This window comes from Convolutriloba macropyga, chromosome 3 (genome assembly GCF_964194025.1).
Source record: "Convolutriloba macropyga chromosome 3, txConMacr16.3, whole genome shotgun sequence".
NCBI lineage: Eukaryota > Metazoa > Xenacoelomorpha > Acoela > Convolutidae > Convolutriloba > Convolutriloba macropyga.
This window is the reverse complement of record NC_134470.1, coordinates 56,188,722-56,199,750: the sequence shown is the minus strand read 5'-3', so window position 1 is coordinate 56,199,750 and position 11,029 is coordinate 56,188,722. Positions and strand designations below refer to the sequence as shown.

The window sequence follows — 11,029 nt, the reverse complement described above, 5'->3', positions numbered from 1 at the left end:
AAATTCAGCAAAAATAGCCAACCTAATTAGTCAACAAATGCTAAAAAGTCATGCGGATTGCTAATGATGAGTATAAAAAACTAACTATTGATTAACACCAACTGTCAACTGAATAATTGCATCTCAATAATAGCTTAAGCATTTGGCGACGAATTTTGCATCAGCAATTTTCATGCTACATTCGTTTAGTTATATTAAAAACAGTGACAATTTATTAAATCGTATTTCAAAAAAAAGTACTTGTTGATAATAATGGAAGTAATTTCTATCGTAATTGTATAACGAAGAGACCTTTTCAAAACATCAAAACAGCCAGGTGATGTTGCGTATCTTTTTGGGGTCTGAAAATTAACTTATAAACAATGCATCTAAAACAATGTCTATTGAAACTAACCGCTTTTGCTTATTACTCCGACACAGTTATGGTCTCATGGGGAATTTTACTATTAACAGAAAACTTATTCTATTTGAGAGCTGCTTTTTTAATAAATTTTAATATTTTTTGAGCCAGTCATTTAGAGACTAGTCACTTTTCGTATCAAGGCTGCGCTTAGTGCAAACCTCATTTACTCTCAAATGATGCCCAATGAACAAAAAGTTAATTTGAAGGGATCTCTGTTACTAAAATTGCAAAAAGTTCCCTTATGAGAGTCACTAAACTTATCTAGGGCTTTGAATGAACAGCAAAGGGCTGTCAAGTCTTCAAAAACAATTGTTTCGATTTTTTTAAAGATTAATCGAATTTAAACATGTTTCGGTGTACTTGTAAATCAGTCTCTATAATGTGCGTACCACTCTTTTTCTTCTGCAACCAAAATTAAGTAGTTTTATCTTCTAAATATTGATTTTATGTCTTCAATGCCACAAGTTTCAATCTATTTTTTTGAAATTTTTGATATTTTTTTCCTCTTTTGGTTCCTTTTGAATTCTTGTCATATTATCCTAATATTGACCGTTGCCATTGGCTCAGAGAAGGAGTTTAGTTGATGATAGATAAAAATTTTAGCGAAAAACATAATTAGTGAACAAATGCTAAAAAGTCATGTGGCTCGCTAACGATGCGTATAAAAAATTAACCCCTGACTACAACCAACTGCTAAAATTGTTATTTCAATAACTGCACCTTAGTAATAGCTAAAGCATCTAGCGACGAATTTTGCATCAGCAATTTCCATGCTACATTCGTTTAGTTAAACGAAAACAGTGACAAAAAATTTATTGTTGATAAGTAATCGAAATGTTTTCCATCGTAATTGTATAAAACATGCCCTTTTAAAACATCGAAACAGCCGTGAGATGTTGCTTATGATTTTATCTTCTGAAAATTAATTTATAAACAATGCATTTAAACTAAAGTCCACTAAAACACATCGTTTTTGTTTATTGTTCCAACTCACTTGTGGATGATTTTATACTCAAATCGGTATTTTCCTTCAGTCAGTTTTGGCCGATCGATATATTGGTTGTAGAGAAATGTTAGTGGTATCATTAAATCGTCTAACGTAGAATTTGTTGTAAAAAAGGATTTTTTCTCTGAATTATGTTTTTTTTCGATGAACTATCAATATTCAAACTTTTGTGTGAACGCGTAACATTTAGCATGGTTTTTTCTTTTTTAGGGCAATTTTTGTTCAAACAATGATCTGTTTTTATAAAAAAATATGAATTCGAAATTAGATTTTGCGCTGCAAAATCAAAAAGAAAATTGTGTTCCTAATTGCTGAAGAGCAAAGAAAGACTAATTTTGGTCTCATGGGGAATTTTCCTTTTAAAAGAAATCTAATTCTATTTGAGAGTCGTTTTTTAAAAACCCTTTTATATTTTGTGTTACAATCACTTAGAGACTAGTTTTGTTACAGTCACTTACAATCACTTCATATCAAGGTTCCGTTTAATGCAAGCTTCTTTTACTCTCAAATGATACCAATGCGTTTACTCTTATGATACCAAATATTTTATTTGCAGGGATCTTTGTTACTAAAAATGCAAAAGATTCCTTTATGAGATTCAAACAAACCTATCTAGAGCTTTGAGTGGACAGCTAATGGCTGTCAAGTATTTAAAAACAATTTTTGGACTTTTCTAAAAATATAACAAAAATTAAATTTAAATTGATCTCGGTGTACTTTTAAATCTGTCTCTATAATATGAGCATCACTCTTTTTCTTCTACAACCAAAATAAAATTGGCTAGTTTTTTTATCTTTCAAATACTGGTTTTATATCTTCGATGCCACAAGTCTTTATACGTTTTTTTTTATTTTTGGATATTTGTTCATGATTTGGTTCCTTTTGATTTCTTATCATATTGTCCTAATCTTGACAGCTCCCATTGACTTAAAGTGGGAGTTTAATTAATGATATATACAATTTTCACCGAAACAAATATGGTTTAGTGGCTTCGACAATTTCTTGCATTTTTCTAATTAATTTTTTAAATTTTGCATTTGTTTGTTGTCGTTTTCACAGCCATAAAACTTATTGTGCAATCTAATTGATAATGTATGAATGGCAAATATCAATTGTTTTCCCCTTGAGGCCGAACTCCATTGAAAACCATTGAAAAATATGGCTTTGATATCAGTGTTTTCTCGGAAATATTTGTTCATAATTGCTGTTTTTCAATTTATTTTTAAACATTAAAAACAATCCAATTGCAAAAAAATATTGAAAATCAAAAAGTGTTCAATGAATAGTTCGTTTCTTAATTGCTTCGGCACGTTTCTCTCTCAATTTTTTTGAACTGGCTGGTTTTGCTTGTTTTTTTTTATGTGATCGTAATTTTTTCCTTACTGCTCTATTTGAGGACCAAATCAACGTATTCATTCTCGCATTGTATAGCTAAAGGTCTTACAGTTTCTGATAGTTGTTTCAAATTTTTTTTTAAAAAGTTCAGGTTTTGTTCTTTTTTACAGTTTGTAACTTACTCTCATCATTTAGACGTCCTGTCTGCTTCCTTTTAAAGCAAATTTTAACGTGTTTATTGAAATTTCTTCGTAACTATTGTTTTGTTTGTTGGACAATATGTGTTTTCACAAATATTTCTTGAGTTGTCAATATTTGTGTTTCTTCTTGCCTTCTTTTAGAAAATTGGTGACATGAACTATCCCAAAGATTTTCAATTGAAACTCTGGTGAACATTTTTAACCTTCAGTATAGTTTCAACTGAATTAGTTTTAAAAAATTCAAAAACCATAACGTTCAGATAATAGTTAATGATTTTAATTATCTAAATAATTTATGTTTACCCAAATTGTTTGTATTTTTTGAGTTATTTTACTTCTTTAGTCCATTTCTATAGATTAGGCTAAACAAAAAGACAATAACATTTTTTAATAACATTTTACAATAATTATAAAGAATTTCCTTGTTAAAATCTACTGGTTTTTGAGACATTATTTTTTCTTTCGCATTTTAAATTAGATATAGACTTTCTGCAGTAAAAACTGTTTTTATTTGCTTGTTCCTTTGTTGGTTTTTTCTCCTTGTCATTAATGAAAAATCTTGTGAGCCTTGTAGTGAGTCATAGCATTATATATTTCAGTTAATAGCTTGGCTGTGTGATGATTTCTTTATTTTCAAACATCTATATTTGATAATCTCTTCATTTGAATGACAATTAACTCAAAAATGTAAATGAGCTTGGGTTGGAACATCAGGTGCAAACGCACAATAACGAGCTGCCTTGTTTTTTTGTAAACTTAATCAAGGTTTTTATGCGATTGGAATTGGATAATTTGAATTTGAATTTAACCAGAACAGCAATATAAATATGTAAAATAATAGATGTTACTGCCTGGCGGGCATCCCAAAGAGACTTATGTCTCATCGAGTGGTTAGCCCAGAAGTATATTGGAGGAGACCTAACGCATGTCAAAATAACATATCTATTAAATTTTGATTTTCAAAAATGTAAAAGAAAGTAAAGTTTTTTGTCAAAAAATTTAACTGATGGCGGTTCATTTTAGCTATATTTTCTTAGATTAGGTTGTTTTCAGCGGCATAATTCTGAGCCAGTCTGAGCTGTCGTTTTAAAGATTTTTTTCCTGTTTCTTTATGATGTCGTTTGCTTGGTAAAATTCCTTTAGTTGTATTCCGAGTTACTCGTCTATCAAGAAGTTCTTTCTTATTAAGAAATTTATTAACAGATTTGTCTGCCAGTTGCAAAAAAACATCTCCAAAAATTTCTGATACATACAGTTCAAATATGTTGAGCAATTTGAATTTGCTCATTATTGATTGAACGGAATCAAATTCCCGTTTAAAAAAAATTGCTCGAAAATTTCTTTTTTGCAAAATGAAAATTTCGTTCATGTTTGTTTTAGTTGTACAACCATAAAAAATAAGACCATAAGTTATTACAGACTTGACATAGCTTTCATAGAAAAGTAGTAACTGATTTTTTGTAAAGTAGTATCTGGCTTTGTACAAAACTCCGCAAAACTTGCTCATCTGTTTCACTATTTTTTCGACATGAGATTTGTAATTCAGTTTGTGGTCTATAATGATGCCTAAATACGTAATTTTGTTTACATTTTGTACGTTTTTAACTAGAAAATCTTTGTTCAAGTATTCACGTTTTCCAAAATTCATGAAGCTGCATTTTTTGTCATTAATTCTCAACTTATGCTCTTCGAACCATCTCTTTGTTTCCTTAACTTCTTCATAGAAAAAAATAGTGTTCTGCTTTGCAGCAGAGTAAATTGTAGTATCATCTGCAAACAGAGTAGTTTTGTTTGACTTACAAACTCCCGGGAGATCATTAATGTATATCAAGAAAAACAGTGGACCCAAGACTGACCCTTGAGGAACGCCATAGTTTAACTTCAATTTTTGTGAGACAGAATTATTCTATTCAACGTTCTGGTGGCGATTCTCGAGAAAACTCTTCGTTAAGTTCAAAAAATTCCCTCGGAAACCGTACTTTTCGAGTTTTTTAATCATTGTTTTATGGCATATGGTATCAAATGGTTTTTTAGATCAATGAAACATGCTAACCCTTTTAAACTTTGGTCTACCGAATTCCTTAAAAACTCAGTAAAAGAGATCAAAGCATTTTTGCACGATTTTCCTTGTTGAAATCCAAATTCTTTTTCATTGATTACTTCAAACTTTTTAATGAAATGCATCAACCTATTAAATAAAATTTTTTCAAACACTTTCGACAACGAGTTTAAGAGACTGATGGTTCGGTAACCCATCTTTGATCAATGGTTTTTTTGTTCAAAAAACATGACCATTTTTCAAAAAACATGACCATTTGTTCAAAAAATATGACCATTCAAAAACATGATCATTGCTCAAAAACATGACCATTTTTGAACAATGGTTTTATCTTCGCCAATTTCCATTCCGAAGGAAAGTAACCAAGGTTAATACATTGATTAAATAATTTTGTTTGTGGATGTGAAATGACTGAGATGGAAATTTTACAATTTTGTTACTAATGCCATCATGACCAGACGATGCTTTGTTTTTCAGTGATCTAATAGAAGCTGAGACTTCTTTTTCAATAACTGATGACATAACAAAGCTATTGATAATTTCCCTACCAAAACAAATATCATTTTCATTGAAACTTGAAGCTAAGGTTTTGCCTATGCCAGCAAAAAAATCATTGAAAATATCGGGATTGATGTTCAATTCGACTGATTTTTTGTCAGAGCAAAATTCACTGAACGCAGAAAAAATGGTTTTTGTTCGTTTTGTCTTTTTTCTTAGTAAAATTATCAAAATAACTCAGACGTGCATTTTTGATACCTTTGGTTGCAAGGTTGCGTTGTTGCCGATACTTTTTATGGTTTTCTTTTGAATGATTTTCCAACCATTTTTTGAAACTATTGTTTTCCTTTTTGATGGTGTTTTTCACTTGATTGGTCATCCATTGAGATTTGCGGTTAATTCTCAAGGTTCTTAATGGTGCAAATTTTTCAATAAAATCGAGAATAATTTCTGTCAATTCTTTGATCTGTTCATCTATATTGTTTTGATTTCAAGTTCTTTTGTATTTCATGATTCAAGAGAAACATATAGCTAAAAACTTTTTCACTTTTCGCCAATTTATTAAGTTTTCTGTACAAAATTTTTGCGACACAATTCTTCTCAAGACTGTTGTTAGCTCTGATCAAAAGAGCATAATGGTCTGAAATATCAGTTCTAACCGTGTTTCAAGTAAAAAACTTATCACTGAAAATATGATTAATAAATTCTTCACTGTTTATGGATACGCGAGTTGCAAAATGGTTCTGGAGATTTAAATTGAAAGATTTTAGCAGATTAAAAAATCTGCTTCTGTGTGAGCCTAAAAAACAATGTTGAAATCTCCGCAGACAATGTGATCTCCTTTGAGATGATGAACAGTGGTCAAATAATTTTCAAAAAAAAAACTAAAGTTCTAAAAAACTCGAGATTGCAAATGTCGGTGAGCGGTAAATGGCAGTTATCTTTTGTAGCTCATGTTTTAAATTAATTGTAATTGTTAAGTCTTCAATTTGATCACCGAGATGTTTAACAGTAAAGTCAACATTTTCATTAACAAAAAATCTGCATCCTCCACCTTTTTGGCCGCTTCTATTTTGAGTAACTATATTAGAAAAGCCATTGAATTTATAAAGTGAGGTCGGGTCGTTATCTGTTAACCATGTCTCACAGAGTGCAATTACTAATGGTTTTGTTGAGAAACCTTCAATGGAAGCGTTCAAATGGTCATGATGGCATCGCAACGATCTTATATTCAAAAAAAGTAAAAAAGCGTCCTTTAATTTTACAAGCTCGTTCTCCTCCATATATACCCCGTTCTATGTTTTCATCATCATTATCAAAGCTAGAACAAAAAATTTTGGGGCAAAAGGGGTTTGTTTTTAACTTTGAAGCATCACTCATCCCTCATCATCAACATGAGAATCAGAAATCGTATTGCAATTCATTTCGCTAAATTTTGTTGCTGTTGTCTTTCGATGAACTCAAAAGCCCTTTAACGTAATCCATTACTTTGTCACTGTCATCTGACATCAGGCGAAGTTGTTCAATAATATCATTATCTGATATAGGACTTATTTGTGTTCGTTTTCGTGCTGGTGTACGCGGTGGTCTGTCCGTTGATTTATTTGTTCCCAGGAAGCCTAAATAGCTTTTTTGGGATAAAATTTTCGCGTTGAGCTTGTATTTTCTCGGTCCTGAGTATACACTTTCCTGCTTTCAAGTAATCATCAACATCTTGCTTACAATTTAGTTTAATTGGTCGCACTTTCTCACCAACTTTTATCAAAACTTGTGGTTGACTGTTATTTGTCCGTGTTCTGAGAACTTTTTCATAAGCGTAATCTAATAAAATTTTATCAGCTTTCGTAAGCCTCTCCTCCATGTGCAAATTTTTCAGTTCAAAGGATTTACAAAGCCAGCAAGAAATTTTTTCCGTCACCAAATTTGATTTTTTGACCGAAATATAGAAACTTAGCTATGATAGGGGGTGGCTCGTTGATGACCACTATCCGTCCTAGTTCATGACAGGCCACTAGGTCGCCTGGTGTAACTTCCACATGTAGCACATTTCTTATGAACTGGATAACATCCGTGGTAACGTCCTTGTTTGACAATAAAGGTAAATTACGAAAAATAATTTTATCTTTCGAAGTATGTCTTTCGACATCATTCACTTTTTCACGGAGGTATTCAATCTCATTTTGCAGTCGAATTAATTGCGCATCCTTAGTTATCAAGTTTTCACATATCGTGGAGAGAAATTCTTTTAATTCTGGGTCAAAGTTAGAACTCAATAGTTTATCCGTTAAAAGAGCAGTCGAAGTTATAAAGTTGTTCATTTTGATTTCGTAACACAGATGCTTTAACGAGAGAGAGAGAGAGAGAGAGAGAGAGAGAGAGAGAGAAGCGGCTGACCTTCAGCTTTGCAATTCTATCATTATGAAAAAAAAATTGTAATATAACTGAAACATGATTTCATTCTGATTTAGGATTTCATGCAAAAATGGTTTATAAATGGTTTATTGGCTACAATGGTTTATAATAGTAAGAATGTTCTCGAGAGTATGGAAGGTTTTATGGTTTTTTTGTAGATTATTGAAGAATCCGGTTGACAAAAAAAATGTCATTTGAGATTTTCTTTCAAGAATTTTTGTTTCTAGAAGTTCTATGGTTGTATTTGATATGGTTATAGAGAAAGAAACATTTGTGCCCATTTTATGCTTTGTTTAGTTTATCAATGTAAAAATAAAGTGTTGAAAAAATTGCATTGGAATGCAGATGGGGCAATTCAATGGGCTCGATTCAAGGAATTACTCTTGTCACAAGAAGTTATTCTTGTTTTCAGAGCTGTTTGATGACAAAACAATTACAATTAGCTGATTTTATCTGTCATTTTGCTGTAAACCTTGTTTAGTTGGTTTTTGTATGTCAATTTCTGATTCTAGTTACATTCAAATACCTGCACTTACTGGAAAGTGACTTTTGAAATGAAAACATTGGCCCTTTTTGCGCGCATTTTTCCATTTTTTGCATGGCATATATGGACTTTAATTTCGACCACAGAAGGATGGTTTGCCATCTTTTGGTATATTCTTGTTGAGCGGAACTGCCCAATTTTGTTCACTATGCATTACAGGGTGTTTCAATAACATTGAGGCGCCAAATATTTGACCAGTTGTGAGAATTGATTGAGTTTTAGAGTACTGAATCTGCTCAATTTACGACGTAATGGTTGCTGCGACAGACGTCTTCAAGTTCATTGCTGGTCGGGTTTGTGAATGTTTCTGTCAGTGTAAAAGTGGATTGACTTTAGGTGGATGGGTGGAATTGCGAACCAGACACCGTTCTGGCAGCTAGTGCTCTGTTCTTTCTTCCCTCCTTTCATTGGATACATGATCTGGTTCAAATTTGAGTTGGAACAGATCAGAAGGAGCAAAGACTGGAAGGGAGACGCAACCAGAAAGATCTGTTAGCCTCTATTATTAGAATAATGAAAGTACAAAAAGTTATAAATTGCTCAGAAAAATTGCTCAGTTACAGATTTTATCAAAGTTAACTTGACCAGATTTACAGATCGTTGAGTAAAAGCGGAACACTTCACTACCTCCACCTTCCATGGAATATAAACATCTTTAATTGACGATACACAATTATATTCGAACGTATTAATAGTAATAGCCATTATCACCTATTACCAAGCTATCATAGGCTAAACCTTGTTAATGTACAAAAGTGCTAATTTTGTTCACACAGGGTTATGAAAGCAAAAATTTTGTTCTTTGAGTGAAAAGAAGGCAGGTCCCAAAAATAGAACGGAAAGGGTTATAGGACATACCGCCCTAGGGTTGAGGTGTCAGACCGAAGTGACCTCTAAGACAATGTTCAAGCGCACACCTGTGCATGGTGCACTCGAAATACACATTCTGGACAAATTTTCAATAGATGGAGAAAGGTCTGAAATTTGTCTGATCAGGGATCACTTCGTTCTGGGAGTATCTGATTAGAGGTCATTTTGGTCTTGAACCTTGACGTGTGCGGAACTGTTCCATTCAAGTAACTTTGGGCTGGGACTATAATAATTTGATTTTGCGGTGAAACTATAAGACTTCCGGGTCACTTTCATTGTGAGTCCTGGTCTGTTTCAGCCAAGAGAGACGCTAAGATGCCGGTTCTTCTCAAATGGAAGGCATTTTACGCTGCACCTGTGACCACATTCATCTTACACTTCTTCTCCAACCTAATCTTTATTGGACTGTTCTGTTACATGGTGCTGCAGAAGATAGAGTCCTCGCCATCTGTGGTGGAGAGAATCTTGATTGGATGGACTCTCATTCTCAATCTACAGATCATCAAAGGTTATCTATCAGCTTCTAACAGTGGCATAGGTACTTGATGAATGCGCTGGTGTTGTTAGAATATAGCGTACCTATATGGCTGTATCTATTAGTATGGTCGGCCGCTGATATGATCTCCGGTGCAGTTAAAGAATATTGTATCCTCCTAACTACATCTCTTAGCTGCTAAAATAATTGGATCTAACACATTTACTATAATACTTCATGGATTGATATCCATTCAGATATCTTCACGGTAGCTATGAAAATCAGTATTGTGAACTATAGAACTTACATTCAGAAGAGGATGATCAATAATTTTTGTCTTAACTTATTTTGGACCAATCAAAAGAGGTGAAGTATCAAATATTAACCTTTGTTGCGAACTCGGAAACATTGAGGTAGACCGACTCAATTGCAAACTGATACAAAGGGAGCAACCAGCACATCAAGAACGAAACATAGACATATTTGATTTGTGATCTGCAAGCTTCATGAGGTTAACAACAACCTGTAAAGACAATTTTTTTCGTAGCCTTATGTGATCAAACAAAAAAAAACTGATGCGATTTTTTGCTATCAATGACAATATAATCTGCGCATTCTTCTACGGCGTGTTAGCTAACAATTACTGCTACTGTATACCTTATATATAACTGAGGGTGTACAATTGAGTACAAAATACCCAATTGCAAAATAGCCAATGTAACAGAATGCCCAAAATATGCGCAATATTTTACCCAACCGTTAAAATTACCTGTAATAACGATCGCTAATTTGTAATCAGATTATGGAATGAAAAGATCAAAGGTATAAATTGGGTGTCATGGCATTGGGTATTTTGGGACATTGGGTATTTGACATTGAGTAAAATATCATGTAACTAAATGAGATAGTAACTTGGTACCTCTGTGTTAAATTTTAGACTACTTATCAATGAGTGACTCGAATGTGTGGCGAAAGGCAGTCTCTTTGGGAAAAGTGGAGGCCTGGTCCAGGATAGACTTCACCGTCTTCCTCACTTTCCTGGCTGGGGTGATACTGAGAGCAGTGAGACATGACAGTGAGAGTGCTCTTGAAGTGACACACTTGCTCTATGTCTTCTCTCTCATGTGCTACATCATTAGAGTGTTTGGGTACATGGCACTGAGCGACACATTGGGTATGAGATCTTTTAGGCACTGTCTCATTCAAACGCCCCATCTCAAAAAATTA

The 11,029-nt window shown here is 33.0% G+C and overlaps 1 protein-coding gene across 2 annotated transcripts in view; it reads left to right on the top strand.

Moving 5' to 3' along the window:
- LOC142336299 (transient receptor potential cation channel subfamily M member-like 2) overlaps positions 1–11,029 on the top strand; it is a 140,195-nt gene that overhangs the window by 113,185 nt on the left and 15,981 nt on the right. For both annotated transcript variants that reach the window (XM_075385017.1, XM_075385016.1), the window contains 3 exons: positions 8,794–8,948; positions 9,626–9,835; positions 10,740–10,976. In XM_075385017.1, coding sequence (XP_075241132.1) covers positions 8,794–8,948; positions 9,626–9,835; positions 10,740–10,976 — 602 coding nt within the window. The remainder of the gene's footprint in view (positions 1–8,793; positions 8,949–9,625; positions 9,836–10,739; positions 10,977–11,029) is intronic.